Genomic DNA, 22,294 nt, shown 5'->3' on the forward strand with positions numbered 1-22,294 from the left:
TAAATAGAATGTCAAAACCCCCAATTAATTATAGCCTGTCACGCGAGTTAGACCTATAAGTTATACAAGCATCGTTTTACTACCCATGCAACCACATTATACCAATCGCCTTAGTCCAAATAAGTACGGAATATGAATGTCAAAGTAGCAGTTAAGAACAGGTAAACCGAAGAAAGTAGGAAATTTGTTTTTGTTTTGGGGTTTTTTTTTAATGTTATTTTTGTACTTACACAAAAATTAGACAATAGACAAATAGATTAAAGGCAAAAAGTCACGCGAGACACTCTGGAATGGCTAATCCTTCACATCACATTATTCTAGAGTTGAAATGATACAGCAATGGTAATACTCGTATAATCGGCACTTTCAAATCCCCCCCCCCCCGATGATTCCATGACTTTTAGGTCTTAAAACCGGCGCAAGCGGCGAAAGGCGATGGCATCGTCGCCTCATCTTTTTTGCATATGAGTGTGATTGTGACCGATATAACTGTATACTGAAAATATTTAAAAGCGTCAAATTCCTTGACATTCTTCTCTGCACGATTTCACAAGCAGTTTTAAAGCGGCGTTACTCTTTTTAATTAAAAGTAGCTTGCAAATGGGGTAGATTCCCCTGTACGTGAGTGAAGACGAGTGTCAAGAAGCTTTAGTGAGATAGTTGACTCATTTGTTTTTACTGCTTTCTCATTTCTGCCTGTCATATTTATAGATAATAGCAATTGGTGAGGTCAGAGAACATCTTTGCCTGTAACCTGACGCGGACTCGTGTACTGAAACTAAAACCTCCGTTGAGCAAATTAAACACACAAAGAATATCAATATTAAACAATGCGTTCAGAGCGACATGTAGCTTTAAAGAGGAATCCCAGTCCAGTTGTGCGAGAGTGCGAAAGATTGGATGAAAATTAGGAAAGTTATGAAATGATGGAGTTTTGGTAATTTCTGCAGAACAGCTCTCGTACAGATATGCAAATGAGTAAGCTAATGATGTTACCACCCAATAATTTTCTGTAAGTCGTGTAGAAAAAAAAAAACCCAAAATGCAATGTTTATGTTATCATAGTATAAGACATGGTGTTATTCCTGGCCGAATAAGTTCAGAATAATCATCAGTTAGATACATGAGGATATGAGAGTGGGACGTACTTGCGTTTGAAAGGAAAACTGGAAATTTCAAAGTGTTATGTACAAACTATATGGCAAGTTGTGAGGGAATGACATCATCACTTCACTGTTTGCATATTCATAATAATCAACACTGTTAAAGAACTGTTTCCTGAAAAAAAAAATTAGGGAAACAACTTCAAAATGTCCTAACTTCCTTATTTTTCATCCGATTTGGATTAAACTTTCATTATTGTGCTGAAAGAAAAAAATCACTTCTTCTTTTCGGAATTACTTTCAACTGCACTGGAATTTCCCTTTAAGCCTTGCACATTGGCACACGTACTTTCAAAATACGACAACCTGTTTCCTGAGTGATCCTTCTAAACTGGCAAGAACGACACCACTTAACTGCGTCAACCGTGTATAATTATTTCCTCTTATCGTAAAGTTTACACCGCAACAATGAAGCACCACTTAGAATGCAGTTTCATTATCTCATTATTTCTCAAAAGAAAAGAAATTATAGAGTTTTACAAATTTAATCATGAGCCAGACGTTTTGTGTCCTGCGCATTACACGTTAACGAAAAAATAATTGTTCGTTCTCATAACTTTGGATGTACACAGAGTTGGTTAAAGCTGTAGTTCTTCGATGCCTTGAATGAAGAATGAAATTCCTCGTCGGCATGGTGCTTCTTGGGTCACTTGTGACGAAATGATCATAATAAAGAGAGAACAAAAACGACTGCTATCGCTAACAAGTAAAATAGACTAGATCAGATTCTCTATACTTATGTAATATGTATGTCATTTGGTTGTCGTCTTGTATTAGGAGAATAAATCACGAGAGGAGATAATTATGATCTTTAAAGGCGTGTTTTATCTTTGACGGAAAATAGTATCAAAAATGTGCAACCGAGCAGCCAAAATTGAAACGGAACTGGCTTAGTATGAAAACGCTATGTACGTATAGATATACCCTTAAGCAGACGTGGCTCCTTTTATGAGCTTTAATGCAAGTTTCATACCAGATATTGTTATACTCATTTCCCCGTAGATATGTATTATGTGTTGATAATAACAACATCTGTAAAATACACGAGACACTCCGTGTAGTTCTTGTTTTCTTTTAAAGCAAATCAGCTTGTTTAATTTCCGGAAATTCCTAGTTTTCTTACTTATAGACTCAACAAGACGACCCATAATAACCAAGCCAAATGTTTTCCTATGTTTTTGGTATTACAAATTCAAAGAATAAGGCAAACATGTTAAATAGTGTCTTTTGCATCGTATCATTATAGCAGGGCCTATTATGGTTATTTAAGACGCTGATTTCACATAGATGTAGTAGCTAACGTGTGGACCATAAATATGATTTTTTTTTTAATATATATTTCGTTTGTACAATGTTATGAGCTCGTGATATCATTGCATTGCATAATTTTCGTAAATTACCTGGCGGCTGTTATCATATTTCTTTCGTGGACAAAATGTAAAATTTCATACTTTCGTTTCTCATATCAATTTTCGATACTTGTGTGATTGAGAGATCTCTACACGCAGTCAGTCAAGACAGTAGCTTAATACAGGGCTCACACACACAACACTTTCATGAAAGTGGTCTATCGTACGAAGTCTAAAATTTTCACGTACATTTTCCAGGGTTTTTTTTCCCTCTAAAAGTCAATACAATCTTGTCCCAAAGGAATTACTCGTCTAAAAAAAAAATGGAAAAAATAACACGACTCTCTCTGTATAGGCATTTAATGTGTACTCGGCGTTTAGAACAAGTTAACAGACAAAATTAATGTAAGTACTCAGAGTGAGAAAAAATGTACAACTATATTAGGCGTAGTCCTTACCTTAGACACGATCTATCAGACTTTCGTTTGATCATGATCATATTGAAAGTCTGCTCTCCATCTGCACTGACTCGTATGGCGCGCCATTTGTCCCCAAATTCCCGAAAAATTTAGTTTATCACCGATAAACTTAGTTTCTCTGTTGATAAACTTTGTTCATCGGTATAATGATGATAATAAGAATAATTAATAATCTTATCGAGGGAAAAAAATCAGAATATCGGTCGACAAACTGAGTGCTTTGGTGATAAATTGAATATATCAGTTGATAAACGCTAAACTTAAATTTATTTTATAACGTGGTAAACATAGTTTATCGATAAACTTTCTCTCTCAAAAAAAAAATCATTCTCTCGAAAAACAGTACTTAGTTATCGACTGATGAACTGAGGATTTTTTTTTTGCGATAAACTAAGTTTATCGACACGCTTGATAAACTAAGTTTATCGAAACGCTTGATAAACCAAGTTTATCACTTGATAAACAGAGTTTGTCGATAAACTTAGTTTTTCGCTCGGTAGACAAAGTTTCTCTCAAAAAACTTAGTTTATCAACTGATAAACTGAAGTTTTTTCGGCAAAAAAAAAAAAAACTTTTTTTTCGGAATCATTGGTCAAAATGTGAATGGCGTGCCACGGCTGAGCGCGATTTTTATGACCGTGTTTAGATATTTAAAACAAAAAAAAACATACATACAAACAAACAAACTCCACAGTGACTTTCATTGTTTCCTTGTTTCTCAAAATTTCAAACGATTTGCTCCTTGTAACTATTTTCTGTGTGACACGCTTTAACGTTGTTATTGCGCTATATACATTCCATCCCAATTCACTCTGGTGAAGAGTTATATCAGACGAAGATAGTTGCAGAAGTTTCTTCGAAATTGGGCATAAGATAAGAGTGTTGTGGAATTCTAAGAGTCGCGTGTTTTCAACGAATAGTGCTTTCGGCCGCAACCACATAATTATGCAAATAAGCTGATGTGGTGATCTAACCAACTTACACAACTCCAACCAACGATATCATTGGTTCGTGCACAAAGGCATTCCAAAAACCCTGTTTTGAGTGTATGATTTAGCAGCAACAGCATTTTACCTCTGAGAGATGAGTGCAAGCTTTTTCTTCTCTTCTTTTCCTTTTCTTCTAAATATCAAGTTTAAAAAAAAAAAACAAACACAAAAAGAAATAGTGAAGATTTGTGTTTGGGCCAATGAGGGGATCGTGGGCCATGATATCACCTAAGGTGTATCAGCACTGGCGTAGCCAGGGGGGGGGGGGGGGATTTGGACAGGGGATTGCGAGGCGGGAAAAAAATGCGTGTATACTGTATGTATGCACATGAAGCGGGTCTCCTTTTCAACCTTCCATCAAATAAGATCATAATTTTTTGAATATTTCATTCAAAGTGTGCACCAGATCGTTGAATTTCAAATCAAAATATGCAAAATCTCTCGTGCTTGGGAGGGGGTACCCCCTCCCAAACCCTCCCCCTCTGCGATGTGCCTCTTTCCCTAGCCTTAGTACACTTTTTAGATTTACAAAAACTTATGATTAATTCTGAGTGCACACGACTTATAACTTATATTCCGAAAACTCAAAGTTCCCTCATGTACAAGGGGAATTTCCCCTTTTAATCGACCCTTTCCTCCCTCAGTCCCCCCCCCCCTCCCCACACACACACACATCAAGGGGTTTTTTTAATGATTTTCCATATATTCCAACAAATATGCGAATACGAGATATCTCAATTTCAACCTTAAAAAGGCAAAAGCTCCATCGTACGGGAAGGGTGGAGATAACACTCGACCACGCCTTCTCCCTGCTCGCCCGCCCCTCCCCCCCCCCCCCATGCATAGAAGTAGACTGTGGCTACACATTGAACATAAAAAAGTTTTCCAAATATGACACAAAATGTGTGCACCAAAACGTTTAACTGCAATCAGAAAATAATACAGAATCTCCTTCCACAGACTTGCTACACTTCTCTTCTGATTGAAAAATTTCGAGTTATTCCAACAAAAGTGTGCGCCAGATTGTTGAATTTCAGTTCTAAAAGCTTAAAACTGAAAAAAAAGGCTCCCTTGAATATGGGAGAGGTATCTTGCCACCATTCCATTGCTTGTTACCCACTTTAGACTTAGTGCATTTTTGGGAGTGACAATTTCCGAATTTTCCACAAAAAGTGTGCTCCAGATCACTTTATTTCAATTCTTAAAACGCAAAAGCTCCGCCGAGCGGGAGGGGGAATCCCCCTTCCCCTAGGCTCTTCCTCACTAGACTTTGTACATACACACAGATGATGCACATTCAGAATAAGAGCTAAATTCAATGATTTTAACACTTCGATGAAAAAGTATCGCACCAAAAATTTGCACCAGATCGCTGGATTTAAGGTCTGAAAATGCAAAATCACCTTCGTGTGGGAGGGGAAATGCCCCTATCTACACCCTCGTGTGCATGCTTTGTGGGAGACACCCGTCTCCCACACCCTCCCCCACTCGCTCGCTCCGCTCGCCCGGGCTCGGTCGCTTCGCTCCCTCGCAGACTAACCGCCCCCCTAAGATCAAATCCTGGCTACGCCGTGGGGTGTATGGCAACAAGTTCGGGGCCTTTTGGACTAAAGAGAACAAATGGAGAAGGAGAAGCAATCGAGAAATTATCGATATGCTCTAAATATCAAAGGTGTGTTGATTTAACAATTATCTTCATTCTGCTTTTGAATAAGTGACTATATTTTCATTGTGTAAGGTTGTCGGGTGCAAAATTCAAGACATCCGGCCCATGATGTTTTGAAGATTTGTGCTAAGGCAATTCTTGGTTTTTCCAGATGATAATGAGACGAACGAGGAGGTAAGAATGGATAATATATGGGCAAGTCCAAGATAATGTCCCCTCAGATGCTCAAAATTCATCTTGATTTAATCGAAAAGTTATTGATATCATGTTGTAGCCAAAGAGTTAAATTATATATTTCCAGCAAAGAAAATATTGAATTATGCAAATTTATGCAAGAAATATGACCTTAATTTGCATAAAGTAAAAACAAACCTTACGTATGGGACAAATTAAAAATATTCATATAAAATCAGTTGAATTTGTCCTTGACCTAATTCCTTTATGGACATGACCCCTGTATGAGCTAGTATAATTTCCAATTGGTAAGACAAGGTCAGCACATTAATTATGCAAATTATGCACTTTCCCAGAACGAAGTGTCCCATACGTAAGGATTTGAGTATGTTTTTTTAAGTTTTCTCTAAAGATTTCTAACATTGACCAATCATACTTCAGGAAGTTCTAATTTATTCATTTTAACTCCAGATTAGCAAAACTAAATGTGGAAATTTAATTAGTCCTTCGTCTTATAACTAATTAAAGTTTGCTTACGTATGGGACAAATGCCTTACGTATGGGACATTACATGCAAAGTGAATGGGAAAACCGCCTTTTGACATGGATGCTATATGTCCTTACATTTGTTTGGTTAATGGTTATCTTTGCACCTACTCTGAAGGATATGTCTATATATCTGCCTCTCCTACTCAGTTGACCTCAGGGAGAGTGTAAGAACAGCATTATTGAGTCATTCTATGATTAAGAAAGGAAAATAAAGAATATTCATTTATTTTCTTATTTTCATTACAGGCTGTGCAGCTGGTCTTCAATTAGCATTCCTCCCTTTAACATTTTGATATTGGATATTTTCTTAATTCAGTTATCATTTGTGACCGTGCACCTCAAAACGAACATAAAGTCGCACACACTGATTTTGCGTGAGGACTGAAAATAAGTGAAATGGGTAAATCTAGCCGAACTTGACTTTTTCATATTTTCTGAAAGAGCGGGTCCTCTTTTACATTATGCTAAAATTTGGGATCATAAAACGGGCAGGAAAGTGTGTTTTTTAGCAGTTTATCTCGAACATTTTTGGAAGAATAGTGTGATTAGGTGTGTCTTTAGAATCCCTTTTTCATTTCTGAAAAACCTTGTCCACACTCATCAGCTTCGACTCTAATAACTTTTGATAGGATAGTGCTACTGCTTTGAAAGTTGGCATTAATTATGGACAGAATATGTTAATAAGGCATGCTTAATTTCAGTTTAATTTGATAATCCCTTCATTGTTGTTACTCTGGTGGTTTACTTCCTGTTTTTTGTCCCATTCATCGCACAGCCAGCACGGTTTGGTAAAGATTAAGCGCTTGAATAGACATTGTACTTCAGAGCCTCTTTTCTCGGTTCACACTTTTCCTGAGTTTGTGCTTTCTTTCCAATATTTAGATAGGTTAGGAGAGTCCATTTGATTTGAGTTATACATCATTTTAAAGCTTAAAGTCTGCTCTTTCAGAATATGGTATTATCTTAAAATTCATGTCTGGCGACTTTTTGTTTGTTTTGAGGTGCAGTGTCACATTTTCAACTTTACCTCTCTACAAAATGACTTTGTCCAAGAGAATGGGATTCTGTGAGTGTCATTTTAGGTGCAGTACATTGTTCAGCATGTACTACAGGCTGTACAGCCTCAAAAGGGAAATCAAAACAATTGTGCTTGTGGAGCTCATCAATGACAACATTACAGGTCTTACTGAATAGCAAAATCACTTGAGGTGACACCTTCATCAAATCATACTTACTTTGTACCCCACATCTACACAATTATCAACATACATTGCAATCTGGTAGTGTATGATCAAATGAGGTTATTAGAATTTATCAAAATTATAAGTTTCAGATCAGTGAGTTACTTAAGTGTTTCAAATCTAGAATTACATTTTCTCTTAAGATTTGAATACAAATGATAATCTTTCCTGTTTCACTACACAAGCATTATGTATGTACAAAGTATCAACACAAATTTTGTGGTCTTTGGTTTCATAGACTTGAAGCCATGCAATTTGAGAAAAAAAAGCCAGCATAGGAACATACATTTTTCTAAGTAGATCTCTTTGTTCTACCACGGCTTTTAAAGTCTAAAAGTTTCATTAAAATTTGATTGATTTTGCAGAAGCTAAAATTCACATGGCAAAACATGATGATTACAGAGCAAAATGAATTACTCTTGTTGTTGTGTTTTGTGCTGCATTTCAAACAATTATAAAGCTCTATAAAAACTTAGACAACTTGCAAGGTAAGCCTAGAACTACTGAAAGTACCCACTTCAAACTGTATTTCCAAATTACACTGTACATGACATTTGATTTTACAGTTGAAATTATCAAGACTACAAATTAGTCATGGTACATGTGCATGTATGCTACATCAAGGTCACAAGCTAGAATTCGCACATTTTTTTTTTTTCAATTGATAAAAATATTGACCAGAGTATTACAAATGGGCTAGAAATAGAGTGTCAGTATATACTGTATCTGTATGTATAGACATCATGAGGACAGTGTTAATGCATGACGGAATCCAAACTAAGATATTTAATTGTATATTGGTAATTACTTTTATTTGTCTTATTTTAGCTTTTGTTAGGTACCTGAACTGGGAAAGCACCTACTTAGCAGTCTATTTCATTTGTTAAATGTTGTAGTATGATTTGTGGAACTGAATATGACATTATGGGAAAATTCAAAGTCATTCCCATGAATACACTTGTGCACTAAAGACAAATGTCCCATACGTAAGTTGAGCCATGTCCCATACGTAAGGTGTACTTTCGTTAATTAAACCAACTTCATGAAAAAATGTTTTATTCTTTTGCAATGAAACTTTGCTGAAAGATACTTCAGTATTGTACCTTTCTTCACTTCTAAACAGAACTTGATCAATAAGGTACTTTCAGAGAACTTTCAAGTCAAACTTTTTTTTGAAAAATCCAGTTTTTCTCTGGTCCCATACGTAAGTTGCCATATTTTTCTTAATAAAATGATTAACCCAAGGTCAAATGACATCAAACTTAAACACAATGTTCTTCTCAGGGATACCAGTCATCCTGATGATAAACAGTAAAATCCAAGTGCTCCTTCATTACTTTTCAGAGGTTTGAAATCTCTGAATGTCCCATACGTAAGGTGCGCGATATCTTGGACTTGCCCATATTTAGAAATTAGACAGTCATAGAGCACTGGCAAAGGGAGTCGCTTGAACGTGTATCTGTGCATATGCTGTTTGAAAAGTTTGAATGTAATCAAATTTTAGTGTTTTTGATTGAGAAAATGAGTGGTCGGACGGAGGTATTATGTAGGAGTTCGTATTCTGATACCGCACGGCTATTTTGTTTTGTTTTTTTGTTTTTGTTTTTGATAAAAGCATACACATGTATCGAGTTTGTTTTGGTTGAGGCACAATTTCCCCACACATTGTTATAGTCCGTAGTATACGACAATATTAGGGCAGAGTACAGAAAATAGTCAATGGCTTCTGACAGGCAAAGTTTCTCAGGCAGTATAAATGCCTCCAATACAACATAGTGATCATTTCACGACAAACTCAAAATTAATCAACCATTATGCCTAAGAATTTAATCGATCTCACGTTTCAACAATATTGGATGTACGTCAATACAAATATAGTAGGCCTAATTGGTACAATAACATTCGAGTTATGGTATTTGAATATTATGAAACGTGTTTAAGAAATATTAAGTGATGATCCGTTACAAACAAACCACTTGGAGAGTGTAAATATTGCTGAATTTAGTGTGAGTTTCTAAATTTTAATGGAAATATAAAATGTTTGTATCGTCTGCAAAGAGTCCAAAACTAAACAGTGAAGATGAATTTATAATATTCGATTTATAGGATTCTGATGAGTGGAGAACTGCATTAGTTTTGAGTTTCAATAGATAAATAGTCCATCAGCCATAGAGTTACATCCCGCAAAAACCAAAGCATTTTGTGAGTTTATTCAGTACCTGAGCAATACCATAAGCAGCATTTTTTTTCTGAAACTAAATGGAATTGGAACCCACCAATGATTGATATTTAGGAAAATACACAACTGTTTATGAATAATTTTCTCCAGCATTTTAGAAATACTGGGTGATATAGACATATAAAAACAAGGAACCACTCTAAATACTTCAAATGAATTAGGACACGTACCAATGACATTGGTTAAAATTTTATGTAAGAGGTGTGATAATATACTGATAATAATTTCCTTCCAAAAAATAGATGCTAAGGCCGTCATAGCCGGCTGATTTGCTAGACTCAAGGGTTCTATCAGTCTTAAATTCCTCGTCTGTTGGGGTAAAGAAGAATGTCTTGTGATAGTGTGGTGGAAGAAACTTTGAAATATAATTTGTGTTATAGTTTCTGATGTTTAGTTTCAGGCCTAAAGTTGGACAATAAGTCTTAAATGCGTCGAATATATCATTGAGTTCTGTAAGCCCTTTGTCATCATCATAAAACACTTGTCAGATCTCTGACACGTAGTAGTGACTGCTATTGTGCACATTAATCTTTATTGTATGTTCTATAGAGCGCATGATTCCGTTTGTAATTCAAAGCCTTTTATTACGAAATTTTAATTGGTATTGCCATAATGAGTAAGCTTGATTAGAGAAAATGTCATATACCATACCTGCGCCTGATTCAAGGAAAATATCACTCTGCTATTCCCAGATTTAATCACATATATTTCAATATTATGATCTGTTTCTTTTCTGTATAGTGTTGGTGGTTTTCTTTGATTGTTCTGCTTTGATTTTAGATGTTGTGTTGTGTCATATCGTATATTCTTATATGATTAGATATACCTTATGTTACTGCTTAAAGAGGAATTCCAGTCCATTTATAAGTAACTGAGATAAGGAAAACCAAAATCTTAAGAGTTAAGTATAGGAGTGAAAATTTGATCAAAATCGGATAAAAAGATATGGAAGTTATGAAACTGTGAAATTTCGCTAAATTCTGCGAAACAGTTCTCGTACAGTTGATGTGAATATGCAAATGAGGGAGCTGATGATGTCATAACCTCACAGTTTTCTATTTATCGTGTACACACACAAAAAGAGAAAAATGACATAAATTCAACGTTACTTTTATTAAAGGCATTTTTACCATTCGGAAGAGTGATTTAAGAAATGTTCGAGAGTCATGCATATGCATGCGTAGGTTAGTTATATCACAAAACATCCTACATATAAAAATCTCGCAGTAAAGCCTAAAATGTAAGGAGTAGACCATAACTGTAGGCGGTTTATTCTAGAAACAGATTTAGTATGACTATTATTCACATTTTGTATATTTAGCAATACTTAACATTGATTATAATAATTAACATGTTTACATTGTTGTTTCTATCCTTCACATTTTAGAACTATTTTGAAGCAGTAACGCTGGGTTTTGTTTCATCTGCAAATGGTAAATAATGACTTAAAAGTGTAATACTACGTCTGAATGAAAAACTGGAAATTTCGACATGCATGTTTTGAGGTGATGACATCATCACTTCATTATTTGCATATTCATAATAATTGACAGTTCAAGAACTTTTCTTGAAAAACTAGCGAAGATTCAATATGTCACAACTTCCTTATTTGTCATCCAGTTTTGATCAAATTTTCACTGTTGTGACAGGAAAATTTCACTTCTTCTTTTCAGACTAACTTTTAACTGCACTGGAATTCCCTTTTAAGTGATGAGCTGTATGTGCCAGTCAGGAAATAAGAATTACTGACACCCTTAACTTTATCTGTACCATCAGCAGCCTGTGTACTAACGATGTCGATTGCATAATTATGAGGTGGTTATGCTTGACGAAGAGCTTGGTTACGGAGTACGGCAGTTGTATTCATGATAAACCAACGATGCATATAGACTAATAGCTTCCAAACTTTAAAAATAGATGGACTTATAACCAAGGTGATTTGCTTAATATGAAGTTTCAGTGTCTCTTTACTTTATTTGAAAAAAGAAAAATGATGATCTCGCGCTAGCGATGTCAAGTGTAATTTTTGTAATCTGACGCAAGCGTACACTTGATATCTAGATATTGATATCTGGCACGTGTGTCAAAGTGGTGTAAGATATACAGGTAAATTGGTGTTTGATATCTCTCGTTATATACGCGGCCATTGATACTGGACTCATTGAAAGCTGGCTAAGACGAGTATTAAAAGTAATGCCTCCAATGATATCTGTCACAAGTCAGATGTCAAACAATGAAGGACACATAACATTCATCTTTATTCCAACACGAAAGTACATGTCCTTCCTAACCTGGGCTAGTGAGATACATTGTGAGATAACTTTAAACCTTGACATGCTTGAGGCGAGTCCACGTGTAAACTCAGTGCTATGAATATCAATGATATCATTGGTTTTATAAGCTCACCTGAGCCGAAGGATCAAGTGAGCTATTGCGATCGCTCTTCCTCCGGCGTCCGTCATGCGTCGTGCGTCGTCCGTCGTGCGTAAACTTTTTACATTTTCATCTTCTTCTTGATAACCCCAGGACAGATTTTCACCAAACTTGGCAGGCAGCATCCCTAGGGGGATAGGATCTCAATTTGTTCAAATGGGCACCATGGCCCACATGGGGGGCCCCAAGGGGGCCCAAACCCCCTAAAATTAAGGAATCTTTAAAAATCTTCCTCTCTAGAACCAGAAGTGATAGGGCTTAGTTAATACTATGAGTTAGTACATTGATGACTGTAGTTTCAAGTTTGTTCATGGGGGAATCAGGGGTGCCCCCCCCCCTTGGGACCCAGGGGACGGGGGTCCTAATGGGGGCCTAAATTGTACATTTTTATCTTCACTTTGAGATCCCCATGTCTGATTTTCACCAAACTTGGTAGCTAGCATCCTGAGGGGGATAGGATCTCAATTTGTTCAAATGAGCACCATGACCTACCTGGGGGGCCCCCAGGGGGGCCCAAACCCCCTAAAATTAAGGAATCTTTAAAAATCTTCTCTAGAACCAGAAGTGATAGGGCTAAGATAATACTATGAGTTAGTACATTGATGACTGTAGTTTCACGTTTGTTCATGGGATTGGCAGAATCAGGGGTGCCCCCCCCCCCCCCCTTGGGATCCAGGAGAGGGAATGGGGATGGGTCATAATGGGGCCTGAATTGTACATGTCCATCTTCTTTTTTTTGAAAACCTCATGATGAATTTTGGCCAAACTTAGCAGGTAGCATCCCTAGGGGAATAGAATCTCAGTTCCTTCAAATGGGCTCCATGTCCCTCTTGGGGGGGGGGGGGGCCCTAGGGGGTCATTCCCCCCCCCCCCCCCCCACATTAAGGAATATTTAGAATCTTCTACTCTAGAACCAGAAATGATAAAGCAAAGTTAATACCATGAGTTTGTACACTGATGACTTTAGTTCCAAGTTTGTTCATTGCAGATCCAGGGCTGCCATGTATATGCAGACCTAAGTTTCCAATGTTCTCAGGTAAGAGTGTCAAGAATGCATGGAAGGTGAAATTGCGATACTCAGGTGAGCGCGTGACCCCCGGGTTTCTTGTCAAAATTGAATTGGAATGTTGATGATCGTAGTGGCTTACCATGGTATCTTGTGGTAAGAGTGATGATGAAAATGATATGATAATAGTTTACATTAAAAAAATACTGACTATGAAAAGAATGATGATAATACCCAAAAGTGAATCAAGCCAACATGTAAATAACTCTGAAAATATCTCGTAAACCTTAATTCTCGCTTAATCTATATATATATATATATATATATATATATATATGAACGGGATTGTGAGGAGAAACATTTCGAGGGGGATGCACGACGCAGTTCAGTTCAGATCAGTCACTCAGTTAAGTTTGATTTCTGCATACCATTTCCAATACAGTGTATACCACAAAATGTAACATAGTGTCGACATAACCATATGAATTAACTGCATCCATTTACATTATTATGTAATGCAATCGTAGGAAAAAACGTATAAAGTAAAGAACAATATCAGATTGAAGGTACACTATTGTTGGAAACGCTTCTTCGAATAAAGTTTTGAAATAAATTATTGGAAATCAAGGGGACCATCTTCATAAGCAGAGCTTGACTGGGAAAATAGGAATTTTTTTCAGTAATTTCCTATGAATTTTTGTAGACACTTTGATGCTGTAAATGAATTGTAATTCTACTTTTTAGCATGTCTATTTCCGCGATCGTACTGTATGCATGCATGGTATATATTCGCCACGGTTTGTTTTGTTTCATATGCTTCGTTTTAAAGCTGTTTGTCCATACGATAAAAGATACATGGGACTTTTCGTTATCAAGACATATTCAGTCGAAACTATAAGTCCTTTGGTGTTGCTATTTTTACCAAACCTGCACTGGTGCTTATGTAAATACGCCTTGACTTACCACTCGAATCGAGCGAATGGTCTTCGACGCAAATGTTCGCATTAAATGCAATGAGTTTATTCATTTAAAAGAAAGGCATTGCATGCAGGAATGTGCGAAAGCGATTGCCACGTGTCACCTGTATGCCTTGATATCGCGCAATTTTGAGATTTTGTTTTAATATTTCAGTAGTATTGACACTCTCGATCACCCTACTTTATACATTTATACGAGTTGCCCAATAATCAGGGTTAAAGAAGATTTGCTTTGTTTGAATATGGAATTGTATAATTGAAGTGAAGTGGTTAATTGATAACAAACATTGTATACAGTAAAACACGGCAGGGATACCAAAGCTGTGTTGATGGTAACTTCACGATGATGTAAAACCACACATTGAAAACTCTCGATTATAAATATGAAAAAATTGATAAATGTAAGCAAAGCTGTATTTACGAGATAAAATTATCTAATTTTCAAAAATATTGAAAAAAAATACAGCAGTGGAACATGAAACTCGTTTGTAATACACTGTAGTGAAATAGCCTTTTTCAAACTGAGGCTTTCTCCATCATGAAAGTTTTGCTTGAAAAAAAAAGAGAGAAAATATGACCCCATGATCAGTTCCAGTTGATACGCGTTGTATGAATATTCATTGGTATTACCCTGGTAACTAGCTCGAGGCATTCCAGTACTTAGGTTTATAATATTATTATCCCTTATTATGCAGTCACAGGTGAACAGAAACTTCCCTATCTTTTATTTTTCATATGTCTTTGTATGGTAGCTTTATTTACTGTCAATTTATTCATTTGTACTGTTCCGCATTTATGACAAACAACAACAACACATACCGACATTAACTCCAAAACATATCGTAATACCAATGCAATACCAACGAGAATAGAAAAAAACAAGTTTACGAAATTATAATTTCATTTAGTTTGTAATTGATAACAGACAGTGGGATAGAAAGTGGAATTAAAATGCAATGTTTTTAGTGAATACTACATATAGGCAGTGATAGGCTGATTGGAGGAAAAAGGTGGTGCAATAGTTTACTAGATTCAATATTTGCATTGCAAATTTTGAGTGAAGAAGAAGACAGACAAAATCTAAATTCAACGACCATGAGAGCAGCAGCAAAGGGAACATAAAAAATGGAAAATCCATAGACTTCATTATCATGCATGCGTTGACACGAGGGTCACAGTTATGATTTCATCTATTCCCCATTACGAGCATATTTTCTCTCCCCATGCTTTTGTGATCGCCTTCGATGAATCTTCATATGTATCAGTACCAGTAGCATGCATGTGTGTACGATTTAATCCTTCAGGAATTTTTGACTCGTTCCTTCTGTCGTTATTGTTTGCTCTGTACATCAGTAATATGTTAAAAGGATGATATAGTATTGGTTGAGTTGTGATTTCCGAGATACTTTGGAAACCACTTTATGACTAATGTTAAAGACGGTACAATTCTAGAAGAATTCTATTGTAAGTTTATTTGATGAAAATCGGCTTTGAAGTGGCTGATTATAATTTATTCAAAAACAAAGTAAAACAAAGCGATCCTAATAAGAGGTTGGTCCCATTTTTTATTCGGGATCGCTTTGTTTTGGATATCTCAGCTATTTCAAAACCAATTTTCATCAAATAAACTTTGAATTCCTCTTAGATTTATAAGCTTTCATATTTCATAAGATGCTTCTCATTATCTCCCCCCCCCCCCCCAAAAAAAAAAAAAAAAAAAAAAAGAAGTTGGAAACCTGAAGCTCCATCTCAACCAAAACTGTGACATTTTCTCCTTGAATTTTGATTGCTGTTCTTGGTCATGCTCTTCAATCTTATTGTGTGATCATTTTCATTTCAAGAACGTTCAATCCAGATTTTAATCACTACTTCTTTTTTCAACGGAGTGCTTGACCAGTTTTCGGGCTAATTCACTTACAGTACTAACTGAATGTCTGAATGACCGACTCAATGCGCAGCTGAATTTAGTTTTAATCTTTTGTCTTACCAGGAGCGCTGATGGTGAATACGGCAGTGACGAAAAGGCGTCGCCCAACGGAGATTTCTCTTTGGAGAAGTTTGACGGCGAGAATGACGCGACGAGAATCGGGCCTGACGGACTTCGTGGTGGCTTGACGAGGGGCATGAGAACGCCAAATGGAGGTAGGCATCTCGACAAACGTCTATAAAATGTTTAGACCCTTCTTTTCCTTAACACTCGGATATTAGGTTTTGAAATAATGTGATCAGCAAATGAGAAAATCACGCAGCGATTGAAAACTAAAATTTCTGAGTACAATGCGCATTATCGTGGGGTGAGAGTGCACATGGCATTATCGTGATATAATTTGTGAACACTCCTATTCATTATCGTTTATTTTGTCATTGCCAACGAGCACTATCCGCCTCCTTTTAGACTCAGTACAACGTGAAAGCACACACGAGGAACAAGAGGTGACAGATATACCATTATTGAGCCAATCACATTTTCGTTGAATATTTACTATCTTTTTTTTTCATTCAGAATTGTCCAAATTTTTCATTGTAAGTGTGCACTTAATCGTTGAATTTCAATTCTAAAACTGCAAACGCTCACCCCCCCCCCCCCCTGGCTTGGTCCACTTCCATAGACTTTTATCACAAGGCGCCCTACACAGTGAAGACGCACGCGCGGAACAAGAGGAACGCGGAACTGATACGATTTAGCCATTCACATCGTCCTGTAATTTTCATGTTTCTTACTCTATGATTGAAATTTTCCAAATATCACACAAAAATGTGCACCAGATAGTTGAATTTCAATTCTAAAAATGCAAAAGCTCCCCAGTGTATGAGGGGGGACAATCTCCTTCCACACCCTTCTAACTCTCAGTCCGCCTCCATATACTCGGTACACATCGAAAGACACACACGTTGAGCGAGAGGTGACACATACCATGATTTAGCCATTCTCATTTCCCTGAAATGTTATTTTCCTCATTTTTTTTTTGGAGTGAAAATTCCCCAAACATTCCGCAAAAAGTATTCACCAGATAGTTGAACATCACTCAATATCCGCTAACCTCCCCCGCTCGGACCACCTCCACAGATTTAGTGCACAGCGTCAGACACCACACGCGGAACAAGAGGTGACACATACCACGATTTAGCCATTTCTTTTGCCTGGATTGCACCAGGTGTGCACCAGGCAGTTGAATTTCAATCTAAAACAAGAACAAAATTGTTCTGAATAATTATTTGTGTTGCCGATTTGTAAGAAACAATCATTACATTACCACTGGTAAAATTGTTCTGCATGTAAATCGGGTGGATTAGATTTTAGATGTTGACGTGTATCACCCGTATGGTAGCAACACATAGAAATCACTCCATTGCGATTAAAGGGCCAACAACATACAATTTACGATGTAGTCATTGATGAACACGTGCTATTCCTCTCTGTCACAAATTGACCAATCAGAATTTGCCAACGAGGCTTCAGTTTGATCCAGGTCTCTTTGTATTCCTGCAGATATACTTGCAGGTGTACATGAAGCGTGATTATCTCCATGATTTCAAAGTAGTCGTCAAAATTGACTCTAGAGTACTCAATTCATTTTTGGAAAAACCACGAGTATCGATACTGACACGCCTGACTTAAACCTCAAGAGGTCAAAGGCGCCTGGATTTCACATTTTCCCCTTATATATTTCTCTGAAAATTCTGTATGGAAACCGGATGGAACTACCTAAAAAACAATGTTATTTAAAGTAGTGAAATGTTTGGTATTCAAGTGACGGTTCCAAAATGTAGGCAGAGCTCCCAAGTCTTCCCCATTCTGCAGATGCACGGCTCCCTAAGGAACGTGTTACGTTCTTCATCTCCGAACAAAAAGAATACAAAAGCCCCCTTGATTTTCCGGGGTCATCTCACGAGACCGGCTTCCAAAAGTCATACAACCCACGAGCTCGACATCGAAAAAAAAAGTCCATGAATCACACATCCCACGTGTCAAAAAGCCCATGAGTTCGACACTAGGCAAACAAGGCTCATGAGTTCGTCACTTATAGGCAAAAAAAACCCCCATGAGTTCGACATTACAACACGGGGCTTAATGTGTCGGTCTCATGGGCCTTGTTTGCTTTAAGTCGAGCTCATGGGCTGTATCACTCATGAGCTGTATGACTTGTGGACTGTATAACTCGTGGGTGTTGGTCTCGTGACATGCACCCAATTGTTCCCCTTGGGTTTTCTGGGTGCATTATAAGTAACACACAATTATCTTCCTGATTGCCCTTAGCAACGTATAACTGACTTGATTTGTGAATGTTAGCAGCCCTTTGTAGAGAGAATACATTCACATAGGGACTCTTCTTTTGCTAACTGTCAACCTGTCTGACATGATATACTGGAGCCTTATGGAAATCGTATAATACTCTGACTCGTTAAAATCTAAAACCTTATCGTATTGGTCTTTTCCTGAGAAACTCGACTATGCAGCCTCCGAAGGGGGAAGTGGCGACAGTTGGTCATGGATCTTCACATCAGGCACACTTGAGAAATGCCATAATAATATTAATAGCATTTGCATCCTCTTCTTTGTTATTCTACGAAAAGGAAGCTATATCCACTGCTTCACTAAATTATACTGGTGATGAAATCTCGCACCGGCAGTATGAGTAGTTTGTACCGATATTTACTTCCAGGAATTCCCAGCAACATATTCCTTTAATAATAAGCATTCCTTTAGTTGTGAATCGTTCATACAGCAACTACACGCCAGATTATCGTACGAGCTCTCGAAACTCAAGTTACTGAATCTTTAGTATTTATATTAACGTGTGTATGGTGAAGCAGCCCTAATCATTTGGGAGGTAACCGTTGATCCCAAGGGCACCAATGGGATCAACATAACTGACCGATGGGTGGTAGAAGGCTTCATGGTGCACCACGTATTCTTTCGGGCCTATTCTTTCTGGAGTACGGTACATACTCTAGAAAGAATACGTGGTGCACCGTGAAGCCTTCTACCACCACGGAAGCCTTCAAAGATGTCATAACTAACCGACATCTCATACATTTTATATCCAATCCTCATTCTCTTGAAATGGATAAGTCATGTAAGTGAAATGTATTCGTGATTACGAACTATCAAGGCAAATTCTGACATTAATTGGAATATGCAAAAAAACAAAAATCATTTTCTTCACAGACTCTTGATGAAACGCGTATGAGAAGGATTAACAACCTTCACTGGAACACCCCCACACCCCCCCCCCCCAAAAAAAAAGGAAAGAAAGAATGAATGAAAGAAAGAAAAGGATTATACTTATCCCATCACATTTCAGTTCAGTTTGATGCAAGTCTAGTTCATTTCAGTCCGTGTCCAAGCAAAGTATTAAAACAATACAAGTCGACACATTATTGAACTTACCCAATTTACAAAAGGTACAGTAATAATAAAGAACAATGACGCCGATAGTTTCATGCATATTGAGCATATAATTGAGAAGAAACAGCACAAAATGCCACCGAAATACCCAAATGCAACTTGTGGTGCAAGTGCATGCATTGAGAACTGAGTGGGGGAAACGAGTTGGGCAATCCAAAGGGTCTAGGTGGAAACAGAATGATTATAAGCTATATAGATTCCTTGGTTGAGATACATTGGGTTATGTCCTCACACAATGAAAAGCAGACGTACACACACAATGCTGTTACACACAAAATGCTGCTTTCCGCTATATTACTTTGTCTGTATTTTGTACACACAAAATGAAAGGGGTGAAATTTACAGAATATCTAGATGAATCGACTGGCGCAATACGAGAAGGGTAAAAAAAAAAATCTATGAAATGGTGGAGGAAATTAGAGGAAAGGGGAGAGATATGAATGGAAAAGGGGTGACCAGACAATTTTTCATCCCTCTCCGTGAATCTGAGCACACGAAACAACAACAATGTTTACAGATTGTCCAAAATTTTCCATCAAACAGTCACACCGCTAAAAAAAAAAAGAAAAAAAAAATCCCACGGAAGATATTGTCAAAACTTCACAATAACATCATGTACAAAACTAATGAGTAAAACGTATTCAGAGACCGATGACGTTATGTTGGTAATACCATGTACTGCAGCACAAAAAAATAATGCACTATAGAAGTGAAGGGTAAAAACAGAGGGTATTGAGAGGGAAGGGGAAATGAAGAAGTACACAGGGAACTTGGAGAGAGAAGGAGAGGGGAGTGGAAAGGAAAGGGTGGGGGTGGGAAACAAGATGCTGGAAGAGAGCTGAGAGGCAGGGTGAGCTGGAGAGTATGGGTAATCAGGGAGGTGAGGGTAATCAAAGTTAATCCGAATAGTGTTCGGTCAAACAATAAAGGAGTTATGTGCTAACTCCTTGGTCAAACCGCCCATGATAAGCCCTTGTTGTGTTACAACGTATTAATCAACGAGTACAAATCTTATGATTAGATTGTATTTAGAAACCAATGATAACATCATGTTGGTATTACAGTAGACATGGTAGAGGAATAATGTAAAGGAGTTTCATGATTGCCGTGAATTAAAGTGCTTATAGCACATCTGTATTAGTACTTTAACTGAAGATCTACGAAGATTGAAGTGTATTTATGAAATTCGCCCTTGCCGAGATATTAATAGGACAGAATGGGGATGCTGGAGTACTTCTCCGATTTCTTCCCTGTTTACATTTGCGAGATCGAATGTTTAGAATCTAAGTTTTAGAGGCATTTACAGCTTTCCGCTGCAGCAAAATACGTGTATGTTTACATGAACTTTGGGCCTTTGAGCCCAATATTCAAACAAAAGCATATATTCATCGTTTCTGTTCCTTCTTCTTCTTCCTTTCCTCTTTTCATTCTTTTTTCCTTACTCTTGATGGCTAGCTTTTCCTTGCGTGCTGCTAATGATGAAGGACAGAAGTTGACATGACTGATGTGTTTGGAGAATGATTGGATATGACAGCTAATATAAACATATTAGGAAAGATTGGAGAAGGGGGGAGGGAGTGAATGTGAGGACAAGAAAAAAAAAGGAGACTTCTTTTTATTACAATCTGTGTCCGTGAGTATTTAGTGAATATGATGTGAGGATTGTAAAAAAAAATAATAAGTTGATCATTCTGCTATGTAATCGTTGGATGACGGTTATCATTTTAAGGTTTTTCGTAACAACACGGTTGCAGTAACAATGTAATTGCGCGCATTCACATTACGTGTAGTGATATTTTCATTTATTTCATACGTATCTAGTATTCGTTTCTTGGATGCTGTAGGAAGAATGCACCGAATAACACTACTCTTGTTCTAATACTGCTTGTCATGTTATAACGAATACTGTTACATATTATTGTGACGTGAGATGCTGAATTTAACTATGTTAATATATTTACATCATTTATCGCTGAAGTATACGCTCAGTGGACCTTGATGAGGGTACGTTAATTTTGCACCATTCTGGAAATTAATCTTTATGATTATGCAGGAATAATACTACCACTGTTTTAGTCCTAGTTTAATAGTGATAATTATTCAAAAAATCACAGAACTTAAAACAATAATGTTGGTGATTGTATAGCTCTGTAGCCATTTCACAAATTATTTTAGAAATGTTTGAAAGATAATGTAGAGTAGTCTGCGCATTTCAGTACAGTGCATAAAATATTTGATTAATGAATTGATTAGAGGTCAACTTTGGTTTCGGAAAAAAAACAAATCAACTTCCATTGTATGCTTATCTGTCGAATACAATGCATTTTTTCTTTTTCTTTTTTTTTTGGGGGGGGGATCAATATCAACGATATGATCCTCGTTATTTTTCTGTGCATAAAATATTTGATTAATGAATTGATTAGAGGTCAACTTTGGTTTCGGAAAAAAAACAAATCAACTTCCATTGTATGCTTATCTGTCGAATACAATGCATTTTTTCTTTTTCTTTTTTTTTGGGGGGGGATCAATTTCAACGATATGATCCTCGTTATTTTTCTCTGAATTTATGTCAAATGCTGATGACGGTACAATATTGCTTTAGCTCACCAAAGTATCAAA

General features: G+C 36.9%; 1 protein-coding gene across 1 annotated transcript in view; it reads left to right on the forward strand.

Annotated features, from left to right (window-relative positions):
- LOC139740535 (uncharacterized) overlaps positions 1 to 22,294 on the forward strand; it is a 66,477-nt gene that overhangs the window by 39,769 nt on the left and 4,414 nt on the right. Inside the window, exon 2 of the mRNA XM_071651124.1 lies at positions 16,256 to 16,407. Within this exon, the coding sequence (XP_071507225.1) occupies positions 16,256 to 16,407 (152 nt within the window). The remainder of the gene's footprint in view (positions 1 to 16,255; positions 16,408 to 22,294) is intronic.

The sequence above is a fragment of the Diadema antillarum genome, unplaced genomic scaffold (assembly GCF_040938485.1).
Source record: "Diadema antillarum isolate AM-2024a unplaced genomic scaffold, OU_Dant_1.0 seq00000858_RagTag, whole genome shotgun sequence".
Lineage (NCBI taxonomy): Eukaryota > Metazoa > Echinodermata > Echinoidea > Diadematoida > Diadematidae > Diadema > Diadema antillarum.